Source organism: Nannobrachium achirus (genome assembly GCF_963921795.1).
Source record: "Nannobrachium achirus genome assembly, chromosome: 5".
NCBI classification, from domain to species: domain Eukaryota; kingdom Metazoa; phylum Chordata; class Actinopteri; order Myctophiformes; family Myctophidae; genus Nannobrachium; species Nannobrachium achirus.
The window spans coordinates 57,491,876-57,519,245 of record NC_137814.1 but is presented as its reverse complement, the minus strand read 5'-3'; the positions used below and the strand labels follow the sequence as shown (position 1 = coordinate 57,519,245).

The 27,370-nt window shown below is 44.5% G+C and overlaps 1 protein-coding gene across 1 annotated transcript in view; it reads left to right on the top strand.

The window, feature by feature from the left end:
• The window catches only part of LOC308285211 (receptor-type tyrosine-protein phosphatase N2-like), a gene marked incomplete at both ends in the record, with an annotated part of 322,852 nt that overhangs the window by 247,928 nt on the left and 47,554 nt on the right, over positions 1–27,370 (top strand). The window contains 2 exons of the mRNA XM_080725929.1: positions 6,458–6,670; positions 18,779–19,063. Coding sequence (XP_080582055.1) covers positions 6,458–6,670; positions 18,779–19,063 — 498 coding nt within the window. The remainder of the gene's footprint in view (positions 1–6,457; positions 6,671–18,778; positions 19,064–27,370) is intronic.

Below are 27,370 nucleotides of genomic sequence, written 5' to 3'. Positions count from 1 at the left end.
TGAAAATGGTTTAAAATAAAGTTTAGACTCCCCCCCAATGTTCACTGAATGTTCACTGTCGGCGGCGCGACGTATTCCAGTGTGCCTATCCTGAACTAGTTCGGCGTTTTTAATAAAATGAATAAAATAATCAGAGGCCGCACCGAAGCCTGGCTCTAAATTTTCAATCTAGGCCGCCGACCGAAAGCCCTTTCCACCGGCCCGTAATCGGGTAACGCCGCCGCATCGCGCCGCCGAATCCAATACAAACTCACATCTTTGAAGCCCTTTTTCTCTGAACTGTGTTCTCTGTGGAAGCGGGAAGGTTTTATTTACGGCTAAATCGCCGAAATTGGGCTTCTAAATGTGTGATAGCTTATAGCTATCCTGTTGCTATTTTCATCGGGGTCATTATCATCACATGCACAAACGTGACCACCCACGTGACTGCAACGTGGGTCCCTGTCTGTTGCAGCGCTCGCCTATGGAGTGAAGCCTGGCCACTCAACAGACTTTGGCTTTGGCGCCCCCAAGTGGCACTGTATGAGTAAAAAAAAAAAAAAAAGACGAGCGCTCCTTTCAAGGACTGACTCAGGGGTCTTCAACAGGGGGTCCGGGACCCCTAGGGGGTCCTCAGAGTTACTACAGGGGGACCTCCAAATCTTCCAATACTTTTTATATTAACAACTTGAACCCTAGTGTCCATATTCTGAGAACTGTAGCCAAAAATAGCAGATCTACAAGCTCACAACGCCTCGCAGCGCGAGGTGTTTAAGGGGTTGGGTCCCTGCTTCATCTCTCTCTCAACTAAGGAGTCCTTGGCCTGAAAACGTTGAAGACCCCTGCTCTAGTGCTCACAAACCATCCCATCCAAGGATGAACAATATTGTGTACTGTAGAGCAGAACTTTTTCTCAAAGGCTGGGTAGGGTCCATGTCTTCGCTGTCAGGTGGAAATGTCCAAAACCTTCCTCTTTTTTTGTTATTATTTTAAAAGCGGTTTAAAATAGTGAAAATAGAAGATCTCAAGCACACAACACGGTAGATCTTTTCACTACTTTTGTGTGTATGATGAAGTAGGGCTTTAAAGGACAACTCTGCCCTAAATAACATCTAGGATCATTTTCCTACTTGTATGGATCCCAAATGACTGTCCATGGGGTCTATTAGGTATAAATGCCCCTGTTATGTCCAGTTTCCCCAGCAGAACCAAGCAGCCCTGGATTACATAGGCAATTGGCACTGGGTGAAAAATGGGTTACAAAATTGTGGGATAAAAATTAGAGAAAAAAAAGAACCCAGCAGCCCTCATATACCGGTAGCTTAGAGTGGAGCCTATAAGCCTATCACTTTTACGCTAATTGTTGCAAAAGTGATAATATTTTTCATGAACTTGTTAGTTGTCATTACAAACACACCCATGCCTTGGTTGTCCCACACAAGCCGCCATAGTCTGCTAAACAGATGCTGTGTTTTGCCAAGTCCCGGAAAAGGCACACTGTGAATGCTCACCCCAAAACATGATTTACAAGACTGTGGCGGCTTGTGTGGGACAACCAAGGCATTGGTGTTGTTAATGAACAACTAGAAACACATTCATGAAAAGCGACGATTTGTTTTCGACACCGGCACACATCTAACTGAACTAATAACTCAGGCACGATTCTGTAGACCAGTGGTTCTCAACCTTTTCAGGCCGCAACCCTCAAAATAATCATATTTTAACTGGGGACCCCCCACACCCTACGAGCACTAAGAGTTGAGACATAACATTTTGTATAACACGGTTCTATTGGGCGTTGTGAGCATGTAGATCTGCTATTTTCACAATTTCTGCCTCTAATATTTGACAATTTGGCCAATGTTTAATTTGTCATGTTAGAGGTATTCAAAAGTCCTTAACTCATTAAAAGCCAAACGCGAGATGTCTCGCGAAAAGTACTCGAGTACTTATAGAGCCAAACGCGAGATATCTCGGGAAAAGTAATCTATTACTGTAACGTTGAGTACATTACCGAGTAGAATGGCCGGATGTCCGGAGACGAAATTCGTCGCTGATTCATCATCATCACGTCTCCACGAGCACAAAATAGTCATCCCATAACATTGAGGTGGACGGGGGATCTCATCTTTAATGTCCATTATCTCAAAACTACACTTTAGAAGCGAAGATGGAGGCAGATGCTCGCTTATATAACACATGTATAAATACTCCGACGCAATCCAGCATGGCTCCACATAAACAACGATCGGTTCCGTCGCAGGATGCGATGACGTCAGACCGGAAGTAATCACCACGTGGCCTTCTGGCCTTCAAAATAAGATAACGGGAGTGAATGGGGGCGGGGGGGGGGCACTCTGGACATTTTAATCCGTTAAAGTCAGTGGCACTAAATCGGTTAAATTGTCACTTTAGAAATGTGCATAAACCCTCTATACACTTAAACTTTATGTTTGTTCGTTTACTGTTGAGAGAGAAAACAATGCTGCACATTAAGTCAATCATCTGGGGACCCCCCAAAATAATGTGGGGACCCCCCTGGCCTGGGGGTCCCGACCCGCAGGTTGAGAACCACTGCTGTAGACAGTCAGACGCGCGGTGGAGCTGCGATCCCTGGCGGATGTTTCTAGACGGTGCGAGCGGAGCGGGCTTTGAAAGCAGGGGTCGTGCGAGTTGAAATGAATATTACAACAGCACATAATCAGTATCTCTCTGCCAGGCGTTTATATAATGCTGCTGCACCCGGAGAAATGAGTCGGATTCTCTTTTTTTTTCTCTCCTAGTGCTGCAAAAATGCCACGCACAAAAAAAAAACACCACCTACTTAATTATTGCCATCTTCAGACTCCATGCATTTATTTATATATTTTGCCATTGATTTCCTTTGATAATTCTTTGCGGAGGGGGGGGGGGGGGGGGGTTGTAGGAGCCTTTGTGTGTCGGGGCTGCGACCGCAATTTAGAGCCTATCTTCCTCCCCCCCTCCCCCGATTGCCGCCCGGCTTTGCATTGTGTTTCGGGGATCATTACGGAGTGTGTAATAATGGGGAATTATGGAGCCCATTGTCAGCCAGGCGGTGGTCAGGTTAACCCGTCCGCGTCGTGTCCGATTTTAACCACTTTAACCACTATTTTATGCTTTAGCTACTGAAAAATAGCAGATCTACAAGCTCACAGCACAGCACCGAGCTCCGTGCCGCGAGCTTGTAGATGCATTTTTTTTAGAAAAATCTTGAACATTTTTGAATGTATATATTTTTTAAGCATGCATTTGTAACACAAATCTTTCTTTCTCTTGGTCCCTGGAACAACATATTTTGAGACGGGGGTCGGCGGCCAAATACATGTATTTCTAGGGGTCCTTGACGTGAAAAAGTTTGAGAACCACTGATGTAGAAACATGCGTTTTTCAAACACCTTCGAGGGATTTAGAAGACTAGAAAAATAGAAAAATATTCCGACAAAATGTTCAAGATTTTTCAAAAATATCAAGCTCGCAGCAGCACCGAGTGCCGCACTGTGAGCTTGTAGATCTGCAATTTTTTTAAGTAATAACGCGCAATAATGCGCTCCCGGTGTTATTGGGTTAAAAATAAATAATGAAAGATGCCACGGAGCCATTATCTGGAGCTCGCTGGGCTCTGAAATGAACTCGGCGGCGGTGTGTGCGCGCCGCGGCGATCCTAATGAATAGCGCGCTGAAAATGAACTTCCCCCAGATTGTGTAGAAGAATTACCCTGATTTTTATTGTTGCTTAGGTAAACGCAGCCATTACACAACGTAGAAATACATTTAAAAGGCCTGTATTTCATTGTTTTACTTGAGTGTAAAACAGTGGCGTCAGTTCAGAAAAAGGTAAGGTATGGCAACATGACTGGTGTCGCGCGCGTGCAAGACACCAGTCATGTTGCCAAGTGCTTGTAGATCTGCTGTTTTCACTACTTTTCTGCGATGGCCATATGATGAAGAAGTGCTTTACTTTGCGAAAAAACGTACACATTTGAAACGTTGTGATGCGTTGTAAGCTTGCAGATCGGCTATTTTTGATGAATGTTCCCTCCAGAATCGGAATGCTGGCGGAAACAGTTGCAGTTTCACAATAAAATGTTGCCCGCCTGTATGTGTGTAATTTGCCAAGTCACACTTTACTTTGACTTGTTGTAACAGGATATTTTTCTATAGTTGTATGGCTTCTTTAAAGCAAGTTTAAAGAAATAGGCTAATCGGACAACTTCTTCCACCGCAGGAAACGGCTTTGCCAAGCAAGGATTCTTATGCATGCTAAATACTGGCGGGCACAGATGGCAGAACAAGCGCCTGTGATTATGCTTTTTAGCACTAGCAGTGACTAGTAGCGCACGCACACACACACACACACACACACACACACACACACACACACACACACACACACACACACACACACACACACACACACACACACACACACACACACACACACACACACACACACGCGCGCGCGCACACACACATATGGGCATTCCCAGATATGTCCTTAATATTGATGACATTGGGCCAGGGATCTGCATAATATTGCCATAAAACGTATGTTAATATGTAAAGCCAAGCAGGGCCTTGGCCCTTGGCGAGTTAGGGCCTGGGTTTGATGCCTGGCTGGGGATCTCCATTAGGGCATCATCACAGTATGTAATAGGGTCATACATTATTATCTTCTAATCTAGTGATGTGGAATAACATCTTCATATCTCTGTAAACAGATACATTTACATGTTGGATTAGCAGTTGTGCTGCACACTAGTTAAGTACGGATCCTGGGCTTGTCTGATGGTTTTATGCTGGTTTTATTTTTACGGATGTTATGTTGGTGGTAGTGATGGTGGATTTTGAGGATGTATTTGTGCATCAAGCGGCCTCACACTACAGAAACAGTAGATATAGGCTCCTGACCTATGGGCCACATGGACACCTTACATACATGGTACTGACAACCATGCTCTGGTCACAATGACACAGTCATTATGTCTTTCTTCTCCTTAGAAAACCATGCCCTGTGCTGTGCCATCCTGTTCTGCCAAATGTGGGCCTTGGGTTGCTATCAGTTGCAGGTGTTCTTCTCATGGAAACAACAACTTTTTAGACCAAGTGTTTTCACTGTACTTGTACTGTGTTTTTTCTTTTTCTTTTTTTTTTTACATTTCTGTCTTATATAAAATATTCAGTCAATCAATGTTCATGGAGACACACTTGTAGAAGTGGCTGGCTCTGCCCTGATCAACCTGTAAGAGTTACAATAGGCTCTATGCACAGCAGCCACATTGGAAAGAAATTGGGCCTCTTCCTTACCTTCACAACAGGGCTGGATTATCCATAGGGCTGGTGGGGCCGGTGCCAGGGGCCCTTCCTTGGCTCTCAGGGGCCCTTGGGGGAACTGAACCGCGTGGTCATCGACAATTTACTAAAATGAAGTGTATAAGTTAATCAAATATCAAATATGTGGACCCCTCCTCTGTTGTCTACAGGTGCTTTCTTGACCCACAGATGATCATTATGGCTTAAAATCCGAGCTGGGTAGTGCGCCCAAAAAAAAAAAAAACGTCCCCAAGGCCCTCACAGGGGTTAATTCGTCCCTGCTTCACAGATCTTATCAACGATGCTAATGAAGGCTCTGCTCCATTTAGTGTAGCACATTGGTTCTCAAGCGTTTTAATTGCAAGGACCATCATAACTCTGAGTACAAATGGAACCAAACGGGTCCATTTGGCTCCATTCATACACTCTCAGAGTTACCCTCCCGTAAGGGTCTCAGAGCAGGGGCGTCACAAGGGGGGGAAAGTGGGACTGAGTTACTAGGGCCCAAGGTGGAGGGGCCTAAGGGCCTTAATTATTTTATACTTATAGCAGATATACAAGCTCACAGCGTGGCACCGAGTGCTACATTTGAAGGAAGTGAGAAGAGACCCAACTTCTCTACAATATGGCTACTGTGCATACAGCCTGGGATCCAATTTCGGGCTTCTGATCCAGTCGGGAGCGGATGACGTTCTACGTCATTCTGTAGTCAAAACGGACTACACTTTGGCCAGAACTACCAAACCAGAATCAGTTTTAAGCCAAAACAATTCCCCGCACTCAAGGACATGACATCATTTTAGTACCTACCCAATAAAAAAAAGTTTGTTTGGTAGCCTATATCCATCTTTTAGTCCAAGCAGCGACTGGCAAGACTACACTTCGCTAGCATTTAAATAAGGATTTGGGAAAAACAGGGGGAACCAAAATAAAGCGACATCACTTCTTCTGCCATCCAGTCTAGGCATGGCCTAAACCGGACCAGACGGCCTGTTTGATGTGGAAAGACTGGTGATGAGAGGTTACTGTGCATATATAGCCTATTTTAGTGACCATTTTGTTTTTGTTTTTGTACCTCAACGCCCCTGCGTGTTCCTATTGTTTCTCTCAACTAACCTTTGATCCTTCCTGTCCTCCTGTCCACCAGGGGAGCCATATCAACCAGATCCCCACCAAGTACAGCCAGGCGGAGTCCACCAAGTTCCTGGTCCTGACGGTGGTGTCCATCCTGTGCATCGTGGGCGTGCTGCTGGCCTCCACCGTGGTGTACTGCCTGCGCCACCGCTCCCACCACAAGATCAAAGAGAAGCTCACCAACCTGGGCACCGAGACGGCCGGCGATGCTACCGCCACCTATCAGGTAGGAGGACCCAAAATGGCGCCCTGCCTGTTTTCCACCGGTGTCAGTTCAGTGTGGGGATGGGACGATATTATGAACATTTCCTATTCAAGACTGCAATTTACGAGGGCTGAATAAAAAGGCTGAATAAACCTGATCTTCCCCAGGTTGATGATGTACAGACCATGGGCTCTTCTCTTAAAGGTGATACACCATGCATTTAAAAAGTATTTATGTCATATTGTTTATGTCCCAAAAACGTTTTTCAAAAGGTTTGAGGCTAAATTACCACTCCTGAATAGAGAGCCTCTCTCATTTTTGAATGGCTCTGAGCATTTTCAGCTGCAGTACCACCTTTGGCCTGAACTGAAAAAAAAAGAAAAAAAGAAAAAAAACGGCTGTCGCTGAAGCGACGGCAGCAAATCTGGACAGCCTGTTTTGAGAACCCGTGGGATGCTTATAACCTCCGCCCTCCCAAAACCAGAGAAAGACACAATGGTCAGAAATGGGACTTTGTGAGCTAGTGAGCAAGGTGCTAGTGGGACCCCAAAAAAAGGTTTTAAAATAGGAAAATACTGGTTGTATTCCAAAGTTTGTGGGCCCTCGGTAGGCAACCTGGCCTGGCGGAGAACTGCGCTCTACCCTGCGAGTGCCCTTTTCTATATATATTTTTTTTTCAGATACTGTATATATATTTTTAGGACCATTACAGGGTTGACGTGCTTATTTTTGCCGGTGTGTTAATTGCAGGCGAGTCCCTCGCATATGCCGTATCACCACCCCAAGCTATTGCCCCTCCCCCTCCCCTCCTGTTTGCTGTAATTATCCTTCGGCTGGGATAGAGGCCTGTGAAATTTAATTTCCACAATCCAATATGAAGTGGCTTTTTAAGCAAGGATTTAGACCTCTCTCTCTCTCTCTCTCTCTCTCTCTCTCTCGCTCTCTCTCTCTCTCCCTCTCTCTCTCTCTCTCTCTCTCTCTCTCTCTCTGACCTTTTCCATGCTAAAGAGAGTGGTCTTGTGAACATTGATTCAGGGACCCCACTTATGGCTTCCATTTTATGGTCTGCTGATGCTGTTTTATATTTCGAGTAACTGTGCGTGAATCATGCTACATTCTGCCTTACTGTTTTACCCTTTAGCATTTTAGTGAGTGAATGCCACAGAGGGCATTCATATTAACCATTAAGCCCACACACCTTGTTTTATATAAAACTGAGAAAAACAGCTAATCTACAAGTGTTGTGGTTCCGAATGTTTGCCTGTTTTGTGGCCTGAGTCTTCGCCTATAATTGGGGGGGCTTTGTGTGTGTATGTCCGTCCGTCCGTATTTCCATATGCCCATCCTGCAGAGCTTGGCATTGGCCAAGCTTGGTGGGATGCTTTTTATGGGACATTGGTGGTCATTTGGGCTAATGATTTGGGCCAGCAGATATACAAGCTCACAGCATGGCAAGCAAGCTGCAAGCTTGTAGATCTGCTATTTTTAAAAAATCTTGAAAATTGGTGCACATTTTTGAATAGCCTATATGTATTTTTAAAGTGAATATTTGCAACTCAAATATTTACTTCTAGGGGGTCCCTGATACATAATATTTCGAGATGGGGGTCGGCGGCCAAATACATAATAATTCTAGGGGTCCCTGACATGAAAATGTTTGAGAACCACTGACATTTTTCAAAAACCTTAGAAGGATTTAGAAGATTTCACGATCTACAAGCTCGCAGCGCCGCTGATTCAAAACACACTTAATGAATCGGGACGAAAATTCTAATTTTCACGATTTCAAAAAAATAGCAGATCTACAAGCTCGCAGCGCGGCACTCGGTGCCGCGCTGTGGGCTTGTATATCTGCTATTTTGTAAAAATTACAGCATAAAATATTTTTTAAAGTAATAATGTATATAATGCGTTCCAGGTGGCCTAATGCAACGCATTATTTTGCTGTCGGGCAGAAACGTTTGTATCTCCTTGTTTCAAAGATGTTATTTCGTAGCTCAATGCCCTGCTTCATCACACAAGAGTGTCTCACTAAAGTAGAGAAAATAGCAGATCTGCAAGCTCACAGCAGGCCAATCAGGGGCCAATTTGAGGCACCTGTTGGCTTGTCATGCCCTCAAAGCAATCAGAGTGGAAGGAAAGGGGACTGTTCAAAGGGGATTTTTCCTGGGCTGGAACACAGCAATGGTAAATCAAAATGAATATGTCTGCTGTCCAGCCGAAACCTCCTAACTCCAAAATGTTCATTTTCGGGAAAATGAGCTCAAGTGGAGTTAAAGGTTTTGACCGAAGCACTTTTTATTACTTTTCATTGGTTCAATATTATTTTAACCAACACACAGACGTAAAGGGTGTTCAATAGCACATATTTATGAAGAAAAGAGAGGGCCGATCGGGTGGAGTTAGCTGTTTTGGCAGAAAGTGTGGAGTTAGGAGGTTTTGTCCCAAGCTCTTTTTTACGACTTTCCATTGGTTCAATATTATTTTAACCAACACACAGACGTAAAGGGTGTTCAATAGCCCTGATTTATAAAAAAACAAAACAAAAAAAACAAAAGTTGAGTTGGCCAGACAGTGACAATATATTTCATGTTATTTCCCAAATGTGTAACTTGTAGCTCAGCCACTTGATGAGTTACACAAATATTAAGTTACCGCAAAATGTAGTTCAGTTACGTAGCTCAGCTACATGTAGCTTTAGCTTTATCAACACTGACAACGTGTCACTCACGCGTTGTGAGCTTGCAGATCGTCTGTTTTCACAATCATTTGACATTCTTGCAATAATAAGAAGGAAATTTTTTTGGACACGGCCAAAGCACGAATCTCCCTCAAGGTCGGATCTGGACTGTGGAATAGACTGTAGTAATTGGTTGGGGAATAGAAGATATGCCTGCAGTGGACTGAGGGCAGCAGAGGTTAGAAATACAGAGTGGTTCCAAGCCATGCTTCAACAACACCTGATAATCCCTTTAAAGTGGATCCTTAACAGGTTTAACAGGTAGCCAGTGAAGAGAGGCCAGACACAGTGGCTCAGAATCAGCTTTAGTGTCACACAGGTGCTCAGTGGTGCAGTGGCAAAGTACCTGCCCACCCCTCCGCGGAGGTTGTGGGTTCGAATCCATCGCGGTGTGCGTCCGGCTATGTCGGGCGTCTACACGATCACGATAGTCTACAAAATATGCACAGCCGCAATATTGGAGAGAAATTGGGTCTCTTCTTACTTCCTTCAAAGGTGTTACCACAATGGTACTAATGTTTATGTAGCACAGTGGTATCTGAAACCTTTTATTTCAAGGACCCCCATAACTCTTGAGAGTATACAAATGGACCAGTAGTGCTCTGTAGACAGAGAGCTTTGCCTTCCGGCTCAACTCTTTTTAAAGCACCTGTCCTGTGCTTCTCCTTGGGGGAGGATGGGAAGGGCAGCGTCCAATTCATTCCCCATGGAAGACTGCCTCTAGCTTGCCTCTAGCTTTAACTCATTCTTAGTTTACGGCCTTAGAGCCCGGAGATTTCATATGTCTTTCACTGCCGGCTTCTCCTACCTGTTAACGTGGGCGCTCATCCAGTTCCCATCGTGCGTGATCGGACACTGCTATGCATCGTGTGTTCGCGTATTCCATCAGCTTCTCAAATCCGTTGAAAGTTTTTCAATTGATCAATCCGTTCTCCATCTGTAAGCCGCGGAGTTTATACAGAAAGCTAACGGGCCAAAATAGACGACGGACCATCAGCTTCCGGTTCAGGGGCTCAATGATAAGTGGTCCGCTCAATAATGTGTCCGTGTAGAAACCGATCACGGAGCATTAGTTCCGGCCTATTTTAGTTCCGCTTCGATAAAAACATTTTTTTTAATTAAAGCTTATTAAATCTCCGGGTTCTACGGGCATGGCAGAGAAGGGGTACAAAGGGGTATTTTTTTGGCAGCAAAATTGTTAAGGTAAGCTTGACTTGGCAAGCTAGAGCTCACAACGTTGTGAGCTTGTATATCTGCTATTTTCAGAGCGCAACACCTGAGCGCAACCAAACATAAAATGACTTGTCTTTTAGTTCTACTCTTCTCCACTAGTCCCTCCTCCAACATTTTGGTCTAGTTTGTATTTGTTGACCAAATTGTCAGTATATTTTGTCATAGTTTTAGTCAGCTTAGTTTAAAATTTTTGTCAGTAAAAAGAGGTATTGGAAGATCATTTTTTGTCATAGTTTTAGTCAACAAAATCAATACTGGAATGAATTGTCTTCATTTTGCCATGGCTTCAGGTCAACAGGAGTACATGTATCACGTTTCAAATGAGTGTTGCTTAACTCTCTAAACTTGTCCCAGCTTTATTATGATCCCATTCCTTCCAATTTCTCTCCTCCTCCTCCTACTATATTTGCGCTCTAATGGGCTCTCGGGGGAAGCCGTTTTGCGGCGCGTTTTTAATTACACCGTAAACGATTCGCTGCGGCGTTCGCCCCGCAGGCTTCTTAGAACGCCGCTTCTCGGCGTGGGGGGTTCCGGGGCCCACCTGCAGTCTAAGGCGGACACGCATGTATTTGGGTCTGAGACTTTACAATTTCAACCGTTTGTACACTCAATAAGGTCTGAGGATTGTACTAGATTGGGGTTTTGGTATAGTTTAATGACTTGTACATTCTTTTTTTCAAGGACCCCTATTTGATACCATGTTTTTATCTGTGTATCTTTAATTAACCACTTACTTACTACTTAGTTCTGGGGGGAAATTCTGTAGATTTAAATACAGCAATGCACTGCCACTTCAATCAGTCAATCAATTACTCAATCAATCACATTTCATACAACAAGTGCAGCCCGATGCGCTTCACAGATCACAGACCACTTAAAACCCAGCATGCCTATTCCGGGGGAACATTTGCCCAAATAATAGCCAATGTACAAGCTCACAACGTGTCACATTGCGACACGTTGTGAGCTTGTGGGTCTGCGTTTTTTGTCAAAGATATTTGACGTAGATGGGGGGATAGCTCAGTGAGTTTAGGTGGTAAGTATTGAAGGCATGTTTTAAAGCAAGTACAACTCAAGCACAAATTCAGTGGTGTAAATAACTTAAGTACATTTACTCGAGTACTGTATTGAAGAAGTACTCACAGGGAGTACTTCTTCAACCAGGGACGTGCTGGGCCCCTGATTCAGCCCGGGAAAAAGAGTTGGAGAGGCCCTCATTGCGCGCTATAGAGAGAGATCTCTCTCTCTATAGACCGGTTTCTTGTTTACAAACATTGAGACTAAATGCACAGCTGAATGTATCATGTAATCAATTCCCACCAATCCCCAAACCTGTTGTTTTGGGGAGCGCTGCATGGTTTCTATTTATTGGCTAATTTTGGTACCGACCCATCAGTGTGACATGGACCAGAAACCCGTCTATAGCGCTGCTGCTATTCAAAGATTTGTGACAAAGTGACAAGCCAGTGGGCCAATTACATGAGTTATATTTCGTCGTTGTCGGGTGGAAACCGATGTCCAAAACTGTTTGTTTTGTATTTATCATTTTAAAAATGATTTAAACTAGTGAAAACAGCCGATCTACAAGCACACAACGCCTCGCGCCGCGAGGCGTTGTGTGCTTGTAGATCTGCTGTTTTCACTACTTTTGTGCGACGGCCTTGTATGGTGAAGCAGGGCTTTGCTTTGCGAAAAAATTTACAAATTTCAAACGTGGAGATACAAGGTTTCTGCCCGACATTGACGATTTACTTTGTTGGCCGCCCAGCCCCCAAAATGGAACGAAGGCCGACATTTTATTTTAATTTTTTCCTAATGGCCGGCCTGGACCGGCCGGGAATGAACCGGCCGTTCGGGAGTTGTCCCGCTTTTCCCATTGGCCAGCACGTCCCTCACTTCAACCACTGCTCAGTGTACTGTGTGTGTAGGCAGGGGCGTCACAAGGGGGTGATAAGTGGGACTGAGTTACTAGGGCCCAAGGTGGAGGGGCCTTAATAATCTAGCAGATCTACTATTAGATCTTCTATTTTTGAAAAGTCGTGAAAATGTGTGCAAATCTTTGAATACATGTATTTTTTAAGCGAACATTTCAAATTTTGCTTCTGGGGGGTCCCCTGGAACTAAATATTTTGAGATGGGGGGTCCGTGGCCAAATACACGTCATGTTGGGGGTCCTTCACATGAAAAGGTTTGAGCGCCACTGACATAGTAACATTCATGGGGGGCCCGCAATGAATCCTTGTACCTATAGGGCCCAGAATTTGGTGCGACACCCCTGTGTGTTGGCCACTGTGCTCAGGCTGTATCTGAATCCCTGATGCTCCGGGCGCCATGCATCACTGTCTCCGTGGCAACCTGCAGGAATATTAATCACATCACAGACCAACGCAGGACTGCTGAAATTAAACTCCCCGACGTCAATCATCGCCATCACTGTACGGGCTAATCTGTGCGGCGTTTTAACATACACAGATGACCAGCCCAGATACAGTCAGTGTCCTTGAGCGCAGAGAGATGCCAGGTGGTAGATTAAAAGACTGATTTATGATTTGTTGTGCGATTTTGTCGGATGCGGCGTGTTGTGAGCCTGTAGATTACAGCTGTTTTCTGCCAACGACATGAGCATACATGCAAGGACCACTACACCCTTGTTCAACTTATCATTGTTGATTGATTGATTGATTGATTGAATACTTTATTAGAGGGGCGGCCATAGCTGAATGGGTAGTGTCCATACCTAGGACTACGGAGGTCCCAGAGGTCCCAGGTACGATTCCATGAGCAAGACACCTATAACCCTAGTCTGGCGTGGCCAGACTGTTGACTCCACGATTTGGAAATGCCGTCATACAGTCTGGAATAACGTAAGAAGAATGATGAGTAACCATTTAAAGTGGAAGTGAAGACTCCTCCTCACTTCCGTTTCCGTCTCACATCGTGCACATTTATCATTATATAAATATAAAGCATCTAAACATGTTTAGCTTGCTGCTTAGCAGAAATGTCATTTTAAAATATATTTTCTTGAACGGCAATGCCCGTTTCCATTACTGGCCGTTCGGGAGGTGTAGTTCCAGACTACCTAACCCCTGACTTCTCCCCTCCCCCGCGCCCCTTGTGGGCAGCACTCAGCTGGGCTAAGCTGAAACTGAATTTCCCCCTTGGGATAATATAGGTAATTATTATTATTAGAGGTTTGCATTCAGTTTCATGTGGTACACGGTCCCAACCCTTTTAAGTGGGTTGCAGTGACGGGGGTCCGCCACTAGGTGGCGCTCTGCCCACGGCTGTCCCCGCAGTGCCGGCCCCGGCTCTCCCGAGAGCTATAGGGCCTTTTACGCGCGCTGCAGTGGCAGGAGTCCACCACCAGTTGGCGTGACCACTCCGGGGACCACCAGGAGCGGTGGATTACAGAGTCTCCTCTGTAATCCTTCCCGCCTATGAGCACTTGTCCCGGGCATAAAACTGAACGAAAAAATTAGTGTGGGCTCATATGAATTCATATATTAAGTAACATGCTTAAAGGACAACTTTAGTTTTTTACAACAAGGGTTCATATTTTAGATTGTAATTAAAGAATATAAAAGATTAGTGTTAAAATTATTTCATTTACTTCTTTCTATTGTTTTAGAGATTCTTATTTCAGTGGTTGGGGGCATGCGTACAAGTGGCTAAATATGTCTTTTTAAACAGAATAAGCCCATTCCCAAGATACAACGCAACCTTTCATGGTTGGATGTGACTTATGGGGGCTAGAAGTGTTACTGTGAATAGCAATAAAGAAACTGCTGGCTTATTGTGTCTAAAAATACATATTTAGCCACTTGTACGCATGCCCCCATGTGTACGCATGCCCCACATTTTAGCATGGTAAACGCAATAAAACAATAGAACGAAGCAAATGAAAACATTTTAACGCTCACCTTTTCTTTTCTCTAATTACAATCTAAAATATGAACCCTTGTTGTAAAAAACCAAAGTTGTCCTTTAACTAATACTGTTACTTAAAGGGCCAGTTCACCTCTGGGGCAACCAGATCTTATTTTATTGTTGTTTGGGACACGATCAACACAATCCTGAGCTGAGTTATTTTTTGTGTTCAATCTGTGGTTTGAGATATTTTAGTATTTCAGCATGAATGATGATGCATTTTGCATCATATGATGCAGCATGATGACTCATATGATGCAAAATGCATCATCATTCATGCTGAAATACTAAAATATCTCAAAACACAGATTGAACACAAAAAATAACTCAGGATTGTGTTGATCGTGTCCCAAACAACAATAAAATAAGATCTGGTTGTCCCAGAGGTGAACTGGCCCTTTAAAGCAGTAAGTAATGATGAATTCCTTGTAATTCATCATGAATTGATGCTTAAAGGAGTAGTTCACCACTTTTCAACCTGTCTTCATATAATAGGTCCTCACTAATGTTCATAATAAAATAGCACAATTTTTTTCTATTCAGTCTGTGTCTCATAGGAGAGCTGTCAAATCCTTCCTACCGGTGACATCATCGTTTGACAAAAAAATTATAATAATATTTTTGAAAAAAATATATATATATTATCACGAGAACAATGGCTTCTACTTTAACATTGCAACTTTTTCAGGAATAGAAAGCCTGCAGTTTCTATTAGCTTGCATTTCCCATTGATGATGTCACCGGTAGGAAGGATTTGACCCACCCACAGCTCTCCTATGAGACCCAAACTGAGTAGAAATAAATTGTGATATTTTATCATGAACATTAGTGAGGACCTATTATATGAAGATAGGTTGAAACGTGGTGGAGTGCCCCTTTAAGTAAAGCTTAACTAATGCTTAACTAATGTATACTTAAGCATTACTTATGAGGGGATCAAGTAAAGTGTTACCAAATCAAACTCTTATTAAACTGAGTGAACTTTTCCCAATACTTTTTCTTTGCTTGATTATTTCCATTAGTCAATGCTTTCTACTTCTGTTTCAATGCAAGGGGGAAAACATTGTACCTTTTTTAATTCACTAGAATGATTTGACAGCTTTAGTTACTATAGTCCCTTTGCAGATTTAGATTATGCATATAAAACATACATTAAGTGATAAATGACGATGGTTAATCTAACCAGCAGCACATAAAGTAATTAAAATAAGCCCCACCTTTACTGGCCGCGATATTAAAGTGATGAACACATTAATGCAGCACTCATTACAATCCAATATGAATGTGAAATGGGTCATTCTGCATAATGAGTACTTTTATGATTGGTACTGTACAGTGTGCATATTTTAATTGATATATACTTTTAATCAAGTACTACTCAAGTGACCTCGGTACATTTGAGGGAGGAGAGAGGTGATTCAGACGGATAATGAGATGCTTGTACATGGTATGATTATTGGCAGATTCACGGAAAGTTTAGAATATTTGGCGGTGTCGTTTTCATTTTGCCTATATCCTTGGCTGTTGCAACTACCTACACCGCATAGCCCTATTCACGGCCCGCCCACTCAGCATCCCCCTGGTGCTGAAGTCACGTTTTGAAGGGTAAAACCCTTTCCGAACAATTTCCGAATAGTAAAGTATAAAATACGGCTAGCATGATCAAGAACACAAGATAGTATAAGGCACAAATCATTATAATTTACTTTACCGTTCGAAATAATGATTTGTTGGCTTTAAGTCCAGCTATTTCTGTTAGTTTCCCCTTCTAAACTGACGTCAGCACCAGGAAGTTGCTGAGAAATTTGCTGAGTGGGCGGGCCGTGAATAGGGCTAATACTTCACCGTTTGTTGCGCAGTGACGAAAACAAACAACAAAAAAACGACACGTTAATTGTCACAACGTGTATGCTCTGTAATGCAATCCAATGGTGAAAGATGGGTTGTTTTCACCCGAATAAAAACAAAGTGAGTTTGTGTGTTCCGCAAAGAATACAGAGAGGTCAGCGATATTGGAGGGTGAAAAATATTTGGAGGGTCCTTCACATCAGGGACATGCTGGGCCCCTGATTCAGCCCGGGAAAAAGAGTTGGAGAGGCCCTCATTGCGCGCTATAAAGAGAGATCTCTCTCTATAGTGCTGCTGCTACTCAAAGATTTGTGACAAAGTGACAAGCCAGTGGGCCAATTACATGAGTTATATTTCGTCGTTGTCGGGTGGAAACCTTGTATGTCCAAAACCCACAAGCGTAGATTGGACGGGTTTTTGGGTTTTAATAACCCAAGGGCCCCCCCTAGTGTCGAAAATAAGAATTGTTTTTAATAGGCCTAAATAAAAGAATGGGCCCATATCTACATAAATTCATACTAGGATATTATATGTATTTTGTCATTTTCAATATATTAGGGGTCCCAGGGCCCTACTTTCCTAATCTGTGGGCGGTGGGCCCCCTCACAACAGTACAAATGCTTTTATTTTAGCATTATTGACTTGAGGAAGCGCCAGCACGGCGCCAATCATAAACATCCGGGGTAAAGTGTAGACTAGCAGGTTTTTCATTTGGCTATTCACCACAGTTATTCAGCGCGTCACCACCATTCATTGTGAGTACGACGCGACACCTCCACTTTGATAAAACCGTGATCTCATCCCCCCCACCTTTTTGGCCGGCCGGGGTGCTTTTTTTTTTTTTTTTCCTCCCCTGCGCTGCAAGCTGGCTATCATCAACACAAACGCGTAGTAGGGGCTATGGCTACTTATATTTCCAGGACAATTTCAAAATAAACATGTTGAATGATCGATTGTATATGAAAAAAATAAAATAAAGGCTTTTGTTTTGAAATGCGCTTCTGTGCAGAGAGGAAATGGCTTTCATAGGAAGTCCCTTTACCTCTCTGTCTTCCGTGCGTATTATGGACTCATGGTGAAATGAACAACACACTACAGGCATAAAGGAATAACACCAAGACAAGACCTTGAAGACCATGTAGGCTATATTAAACATCGTCCTCTGCTCCTCTCATCCTAACTCAACACTTGGTGAGTCGTGACTCGTGGCTATATTATATTAGAGTTAGAGTAATGATGATGGAATGGATGCTAATGCTATGCTGCCTGCTGGCTAATGTACACTGTTGTGGCTAAGTGGCTTTATTGTTTATGTCGGACTTCTGCGTTGTTTGCGGCGTGAGTTTTGGTGCTAAAATCAAATGGTTTGCGGATTCAGAATCACAAGAATCTTAGCTTTCAAATGGTATACAGCTTGCAAAGAAATAAACCGCGGAAACCCGAATAAAACGCGATCAAATCCGCGAAAAACCGCTTCGCGCGCGTGCGTGCGTGACCCCCCCCCCCCCCCCGGGCCCCTTTGATCAGGGCCCCCCTGATCTGAAAACCCATGGGGAATAAGGTCTAATTTCGCCACTGCCAAAACCGTTTGTTTTGTATTTATCATTTTAAAAATGATTTAAACTAGTGAAAACAGCCGATCTACAAGCACACAACGCCTCGCACCGCCAGGCGTTGTGTGCTTGTAGATCTGCTGTTTTCACTACTTTTGTGCGACGGCCTTGTATGATGAAGCAGGGTTTTGCTTTGCGAAAAAATTTACAAATTTGAAACTTGGAGATATGAGGTTTCTGCCCGACAGTGACGATTTACTTTGTTGGCCGCCCAGCCCCCAAAATGGAACAAAGGCCGACATTTTATTTTAATTTTTTCCTAATGGCCGGTCTGGACCGGCCCGGGAATGACCCGGCCGTTCGGGAGTTGTCCCGCTTTTCCCAATGGCCAGCACGTCCCTGCTTGACATGGAATTGTTTGAGAACAACTATTAAAACTCCTTCAATGCGTCTTTTTCTTGTGCCAATGACGTCTTTTGACGTCTTTTGAAAAATGGAATAAAAAAAAGAAAGATGTCAAAATGACCTGAGATCAGAGAGATGCTTTTCTCTGTTTGTGTGTTGGCTCCCTCGTTTGGCTGATTGAGAAAATGTGTGTTCATTCTAGTGGATGGACACTTTTTTTGATTCATTCAGCTAAAAAAAAAAAAAAAAAAAACATTATATATATATATATTTTTTTTTTTTTTTTTTTTTTTTTTTTTTTTTTTTTTTCATTTCACAGTAAAGAAAAACCAAATCTGGGCACAGCTAAGTTGGAGCCATTTTGGCTTCTGGCAAGTAAAGAGTTAATGGTGGTCTCTCTCTCTCTCTCTCTCTCTGTAGGAGTTGTGTCGTCAGCGCATGGCGGTCAAGCCCCCCTCCTCCTCCGCCTCCTCCTCGGCGGCGGCAGCGGCGGCGGCGGCAGCGGCGGCGGCGGCGGTGGAGCGCTCCTCGGAGGCCCTCTCCTCCCGCATCAGCAGCGTGTCGTCGCAGTTCAGCGACGGTGGAGGGGGAGTGGGCGGGGGTCCCGCCGCCCTCAGCCCCTCGGCACGGAGCTCCACCTCCTCCTGGTACAGCGAGGAGCCCACCCACTCCAACATGGACATCTCCACGGGCCACATGATACTGGTGAGTAAACCTCGCGTCACCCGTCTTTCCACCGAATAGGAAAGCCTGGTATTCGATTTTAAACGTGCTGTGTGATCCGGACATAGACTGTAAAAGAATATGGAGGTGTTAAGCCATTGGTTTCTATGCTGCGAAAATGGCGCTTTTTTGTCAGTGGTACGGATGTCGCCATCATTGTAGAAATCAACGTTCATTGCTAGAAATGGTACCATCTCGAATGCTATTGGCTGCCAACGGTCACATGCAACCAGGGGATGCATGGGATACTTGGGAGAATGTGGTGTTGAGCTTGCCAAATAAAGCACACTACAGCATACCCTGCTTTAACATCAAATATAACATAAATTGGACCATATTTTCACAAAACGCATATCATGGTGATTGAAACGAGGCTTTAAACTAGTGACAGGAGCCATAAAGTACTTATGACAATGTTTATTAAGGTAAGAAAGTCAAATGGAAAAGTTTGGGGGAAATGAATGGAAAGCTATGGAGAACATGTTGCTTCTGGTGCCAGAACAGCGCAACTAGCGGCCAATCATAGGAACTTTCAGTTCCGTGTTTGATTCATTTTAAATCCTGACGCCTGCCCCCCTGGATTCGGTCTAGGCCTGGCCTAAACCGGCAACAGGCAGAAGAAGCGGCATCGTGTGTTTCTGCAAAGATATACACTCCATTCTCCATAAAAATTAGAAAGGCAAAACAGGGAAAGAGACAAAGTGCATTTGCAGGACATTCTCAGGAAAAGAGAAGTAAATAATATTTACTGCGCTGCACTGGGAGAGAAAAGAGCCCACGTCATTTTGTAGTCTTAAGACGGACTACCCTTTGGCCAGAACTACCAAACCGGTAACAGTTTTAACCCAAAACAATTCCTGGCGCTCAAGGATCTATGAAAAGGTTGTGGGGGTCCCTGCTTCATCTCTCTCTCTCTCTCAACTAAGGGGTCCTTGGCCTGAAGACGTTGAAGACCCCTGCTTTAAGGGAACCCCCCTCTTTCTCTCTCTCTCTCTCTCTCTCTCTCTCTCTCTCTCTCTCTCTCTCTCTCTCTCTCTCTCTCTCCCTCTTTCTCTCTGTCTCTCTCTCTCCTTTTTTTCTGGAAACATCTTGTCACCTTGTGATCCCGTCACGTTTTTGATCTTCCTCTCTCTGTTTCCGCCTACTATCTTTTGCTTTAACTGCCCCCACCCACCCCCACCCTCTCGTTCTCTCTCATCTGTCTATCTCTCGCGCCCACACACACACACACACACACACACACACACACACACACACACACACACACACACACACACACACACACACACACACTTCGTCGTTGTCGGGTGGAAACCTTGTATGTCCAAAACCGTTCTTTTTGCATTTATCATTCGAAAAACGATTTAAACCAGTGAAAACGGCCGATCTACAAGCACACAACGCCTCACGCCGCGAGGCGTTGTGTGCTTGTAGATCTGCTGTTTTCACTACCTTTGTGGGACGGCCTTGTATGATGAAGCAGAGCTTTACTTTGAGAAAAAAAGTATTAATCTGAAACTTGGAGATACGAGGGTTCTGCCCGACAGTTCTGTTCTGCGTCTCCCATCATCTCCCCCAATCCTTACATCTCTCTTCTTCATCTCCAACTCTCTCTCTCTCTCTCTCTCTCTCTCTCTCTCTCTCTCTCTCTCTCTCTCTCTCTCTCTCTCTCTCTCTCTCTCTCTCTCTCTCTGTGTTTCCATACATCTCATTACACCCACGTCCTCCTCCCGCGATCATGCTGTCATCTTTTTTCTCCCTGCTCCTCCTGAAAGGTTTACTTTCAACCTAGCATCCTATACAGTATGTGTCTATATCAATAGCATCCTATGTGTCTATATCAACCTAGCATCCTATACAGTATGTGTCATCAACGTAGCATCCTAAACAGTATGTGTCTATATCAACCTAGCATCCTATACAGTTAGTATGTGTCTATATCAACCTAGCATCTACAGTATGTGTCTATATCAACCTAGCATCTACAGTATGTGTCTATATCAACCTAGCATCTACAGTATGTGTCTATATCAACCTAGCATCTACAGTATGTGTCTATATCAACCTAGCATCTACAGTATGTGTCTATATCGCAGATTGCTGGCTGTGTGTCTTCCTAATTACTGTTATGTCGCTGTCAAAGTCAACCGCAACCAGTTGGCACGAGAAGAAGGTCTCTTTCTTGAAATGTTTTTTAAGCAAACGTAAAAAATATAAGTCATTGGACTTGGACTCACAAACACGTGTTGTGAGCCTTTCGATCGCCTATTGTCAGTGGGGGCTCGGTTGGGCTCGGCGAGCCCAGACTTATCAAGCTGCACGCACACGCTCCCCACATGCACGCACATGCGCGCACGCACGCACGTCGTCAAGATGTGTGACGGTGCGGTCAACACTTCTTCAATCCCCCACTACCCTGGCTGCTTTGCATAACAAGTCTCAAGTGTGGATTTCTGAGCGACTGCTTGGCTAAAATATCAGGTCGTCAAGACGGCTCGGTCAACACTTCAATCCCCTACTGCCTTGCATAACAATACTCGGGTAGGCAGGCCTCACCTACGTCCTCATTTACACTATACGGCCGGCAGAACGTTCGCCTAGTATTCTTTGCAGACTTTACTGTGTGTGGGTGAGTCTATGTAAAGTCTAGGTAAAGTTATTTTATATAAAACGTAACACAACAACACAGCTGATTATGTTGAAAGCAAGAAAATTTACTTTTACTTGCAAAAAAAACATTTTTGTCCACAGCACTATCAGGTCCTCTCCTTCATGGCAAGGGGGAAATTCAAGGGGCTTGGAAATATAATGGTCACATGACCACAAATGACAAAAATTGCCTAGATACAGGGGGTGTCTCAGTTTACCCAGTGTCTCAGTTTACCCCACTCTCCCCTACCTTTTCCACCACTGCTCTCCACCACCCACTCAGCATCCACCCCCCTCCCCTCCTCTCTCTCTCTCTCTCTCTCTCTCTCTCTCTCTCTCTCTCTCTCTCTCTCTCTCTCTCTCTCTCTCTCTCTCTCTCTCTCTCTCTCTCTCTGTGCTTTCAGCGGAGAGAGGTTGGCGGTGCTTATTTGATGTGTTCAATAGGCACAACACTGCTAATTACCCCTGAGGTTTACACCGGGGAGAGAGAGAGAGAGAGAGGAAAGTAGAGAGAGGATGAATAGATGTTTGTGAGTAGGATGTAAATAATTGCAGAGAAGTGGTTTACAACCCTCTTCATATCAAGGTCCATTATCTATTCTGCATTTAAGCCACGGACCAACAAAACGTAGAATATTTTGTTGGATGAGATTTTGTCCACAATTTCCTCCGAAACCACCAAACTTTTTGAGCGATGCCGAGTTTGTTTGTTTGTTCGTGTCCCTGTGTTTTGTTTTGTTTTGTTTTGTCTTTCCCCCGGCGATGTCGTCAGCCTTCTTCCTCTTGATATATTTGCAGTTTTTGCACGTAAAACTTCACACATAAGAGGCTGAGGATTATTCAACGTTTTTCTTGTTGTTGTTGTGCGGTGTCAGTGTGAAGTTGCAAATAGCACGCCGCTCGCCTCAGCAAAGGCCCGCCCCTGGCAACAGGCCCCTCCCCTGGCAACGGACAGGCCCCTCCCAGCAGGGGTGCAGCTGCTGATGCTTCGGGCGACGATTCAGAGGCTGAATAACCTGACTCCGCCAGATGGTGGCAGCATTGTGTATGCGAGCTGCACATCCATCTGGGACCGCTCAGTCAAAACCGATGTCGGAGGCGGGCCATTTTCTCAACTTTATTTGGATGGGGCAGTCTGTCTATCACAGTCTGGGAGTGTCAACTCCAACCACTCATATTGGCCTGTCTGCATGACGTTACACCCAGAATCCGCCTCCTGGGATTCTGTGTTCTGCAGTCAGACTCTATTGGCTCAGAGCCGCTCAGAGCCCGCCCATAGAGGTAAAAGAGCCCGCCCGTAGCTGCCAATGATTGGTCCAGACAGGGACTTTACGGTGAACGATCCCAGATGTAAGTGCAGCTTGCATACGCAATGCTGCCACCATCTGGCGGAGTCAGGTTACTTTTTACTTTTACGTCCCATTAGTCCGACTAGGGTTAGGGTCAGGGTTATAGGTTTTAGGGTTAGGTTTAGGCATAGTTTTACTGAGGTTAGGGTTAGGTTTAGGCATAGTAGCATTCACCAAGTTAGCATTCACCAGCGTTGGCAGGTTAACATTCACCAGGTTAGCATTCACCAGCGTCGGACTAATGGGACGTCGGACTATCAAACGTTGGAATGAAGCTATACGCGCCCGTTCAGAAAACGCATTGGGACGACATCAGACATGAATGGAAGAGACAGAGACCCAGACCTGAGTTGTACTTTAATTTCGTCTGGCTTTCCGAGACACACACACACACACACACACACCCACACACACACACACACGCACACAGCGATCACACACCCCGCCGCCCGAAAAGCAAATATTTCATCTCGCGCTCGGCGAGGGGGCTTCGCCGCTCCGCGAGGGAACCGTCAGCCAGGCGATTAATAATATCGTGGGTGTCAGAGATGCACACATACACACACACACACACACACACACACACACACACACACACACACACACACACACAGATAGACAGACACACACGCAGACATGATTGCTCACAGGCTTACAGCAGCCCACCCCGTTACGAAAAAACAATTAATTGCCTAGCGTAAAGCCCAGACAAATCCCGCGTCATCAGGCATCCCCCACCGCTTTTAATTTGAAGAGAAATGTCTTTCATCGTCTTATCTGTGTTAATGTATTACTTTCTCCCTCCCCTCTCCCCTCTCCACTCTCTCTCTCTCTCTCTCTCTCTCTCTCTCTCTCAGTGTTTTAAGAGGATTACCAGGCTCTATATATAAAGCACATTATCTCGTCTTTTGTTTTCTGGCCAAGAATAAGTGTTATAGATTATACGGCGAGCAACCCCTGCTCACATGAACTCTACTACTGGGATATGGATTTTGCTTTTGTTTTCAGAATGCCCTTTAGCTCTTTGTGCCGTCGTAGACTACTTTCCCGGGGTTGGCTAATAGCTGGGTAGACTAGTGGGTTATAGCTCGGTAGACTGTGAATTAAGGCTCTAGCGGGGTTGGCAAGTCAACGTCTCCTAGCTGTCTAGGCTTGCTGGGTTGGCGAGCGAGGTTGGCTAGCGGGGTCTGCTCACTGCGACGCTAGCAGGGTTGGCAGGCGGGTTTGGACAGCTTTAATTTAGACAGCTTTAATTTAGCCTGGATTGTTTGGCTAGCAGGGTTGGCAAGCAGTTTTGGCTAGCTTGATAGGCTAGAAGCTAGTTGGGTTGGCTAGCTGGGTAGGCTAGAGGGGTTGGCAAGTGAAATTGTCTAGCAGGGATTGCGACATGGCTTCCTATCGGGACGCAACTCTTCGCAGATTGGTCAAATATCTTATAAAATCCCCTTACTAACCGTAAAAATGTGTACACGCCTACACGCGGACCAGCGGTGACATTTCTCATGGTAAACTACGACCTTCAGTCGCATTAAATGGGTCTTTACGCTCCATGACCTGGATGTTAAGACGTGTAGGACAAACACTGGATGTTAAGACGTGTAGGACTAAGACGTGTAGGACAAACACTGGATGTTAAGACGTGTAGGACAAACACTGGATGTTAAGACGTGTAGGACAAACACTGGATGTTAAGACGTGTAGGACAAACACTGATCTAGGTTCAGTTATTTACCTCTCAGAGCTGATGCAGAGTGACATGCCGGTGCTTTTTGGGGCGTCTGTGGAGGTCAGTGTGATGGAGGGTGGATGGGGACAGCTAGGGTCAGAGCTGTGACCTTCCTGCTGGGTGACACTGACAGTGCATGCCTCCAACCCTTCAGCCATCCTGCACAAAATGCAGGATGGCAACCCTCTGTTTTATATAAATACCCCAACAGTCATAGAACTCAGTAGGACAAAAACTTGTAACCTCACCTCACCTAAATGGCAAATGGTAAATTTAAATAGTGCCTTTATCCAAGGCTCTTTACAGAGATTGCACATCACATTCACCCATTCACACACACATTCATACACATTCATACACCATGCAAGGCACCAACCTGCTCATCGGGAGCAACTAGGGTTCAGAGTCTTGCTCAAGGACTCTTCGACACTAACTCTGGGGGAGCCCAGGATCGAACTGGGAATCCCTCTGGAACCCTCTGTGTTCTAATGACGGTTTCTCTACCCCTGAGCCACTGCCACCTACAATTTACAATTTAGGCATTTAGCTGACGCTTTTAATCCAGAGCGATTTACAATAAGCAAGGTAATATACATCAATACATCAACATCAATACATGAAATGCATAGAAATAGTAATCGAAGAAAAAGGACATAGATAGACTAAGCACCTATTCAGATTTTTTTTTTAAAGAAAAAAATATATAAAAACTAAAGAAATAATCTCTAACTGTCATGTTATTGAGGGTAGGCAAGTGCTATGGGCTAAGGTGGAGTCTGAAGAGGTGAGTCTGAGTCTTCAGGCCATGGCGTAAGCTAAGGAGTGAGTCTGCTGTTCTAAGTGGACTTTTGTCCTGGGGTTTTTAGCTAGGGTTCTGTCAACATCCCTGTGTTGTCTGATCTGAGCGAACGGGTGGGGTTATAGGGGTGGATCATGTTTTGGAGGTATGGAGGAGCCGTACCTTTGGCTGCTTTGAAGGCCAGCATCAGTGTTTTGTACTCTGTGCAGGCAGAAACCGGGAGCCTCACCTCACCTCTCTGTCGTTGGACGATGCAAAAACGCTGATCCACACTTTTGTTTTCTCTCGGCTTGATTACTACAACACACTTCTCTCTGGTCTGCCAAAGATAACCACTGACAGATTGCAACTTGTTCAAAATGCGGCAGCCAGAGTTTGAACTAAAACTAAGATAAGAGAACATATTACTCCAGTCTTAGCGTCGCTACACTGGCTCACGGTTGTTTTTAGGATTGATTTTAAAATAATTTTACTTGTTTATAACGCTCTAAATGGTCTGGCACCTTCGTACCTCCATGACTGCCTGCATAGATACATTTCCAAATCGCCCCTTCAGGTCTTCTAATGCAGACCTGCTTGACGTGCCTAATGTGACATATAAAACGTATGGTGAAGCAGCTTTCTGCTTCTACGGACCGACAACCGGGAATAAACTCCCACTACACCTAAGACAGGCAGCCTCTGTGGATAGCTTTAAAGCACAGCTCAAGACCTATTTCTTTACTCTTGCTTTTAGCTGAATACTCTCCTATACTTTGTCCTCTCCTCTCCTCTCCTCGCCTCATATAAACTCCTCTCCTCTCCTCCCCTCCCCTCTCAACTACTCTCTTCTCTGTGAACTCCTGTGCTCTCCTCTCCTCATATCCCCTCCTCTCCTCACGTAACATCCTCTCCTCATTTCACCCCCTCTCGTCTTTCTCTCCTTCCCCCATGTTTAATTGTGTTTCGTTTTCTAGATCAGGGGTCTTCAACAGGGGGTCCGGGGCCCCTAGGGGGTCCTCAGAGTTACTAAAGGGGGTCCTCCAAATCTTTGTGTGGTAGAATTTTTTTTTCTCCTTTTCAATTTAAACCCACTTGAACCATATAGTGTCCATATTCTGAGAACATCAAAAAACAGCAGATCTACAAGCTCTCAACAAGCTTGTAGATCGGCTATTTTCGGCAAAGAGGTTTGGTGTAGAGGGGAAAAAGAGCAGACTAAGTACAGAGTAAAAGGTCAAGTTTATTATCGACGGTTCAAGTGGTTAAATATCTGAAAACAGAACCCAAAATACACTGATGATTGTGCTCACTCTGTACTTAGTCTGCTCTTTTCCCCCTCTACACCAAAGATCTACAAGCTCACAACGCCTCGCAGCGCGAGGCGTTGTGAGCTTGTAGATCTGCTATTTGTTGGCTAAAGTTCTCAGAATATGGAAGCCAGGGTTCAAGTGGTTAATATAAAAATATAATATAATATAATAATATAAAAAAAGTTTCACTCAATCACTCAAAGATTTGGAGGAACCCCAGTACTCTGAGGACCCCCTAGGGGTCCCGGACCACCTGTTGAAGACCCATGATTTAAGTGGTTTGTTCAAACATGGCTTTGTTTAAATACTAATTGGGCTTAGATGAACATATCCCCTGTAGAGGTGTGCATTGGCACTACCCTGCACCATTCAATATCACTTTTCACGTTTCTTGCAACTGCAATGATGGAGCAGCATGTACGAGGAATACATTCACCCACTTATTTTATTTATTTATTTATTTTTTTACGCCTG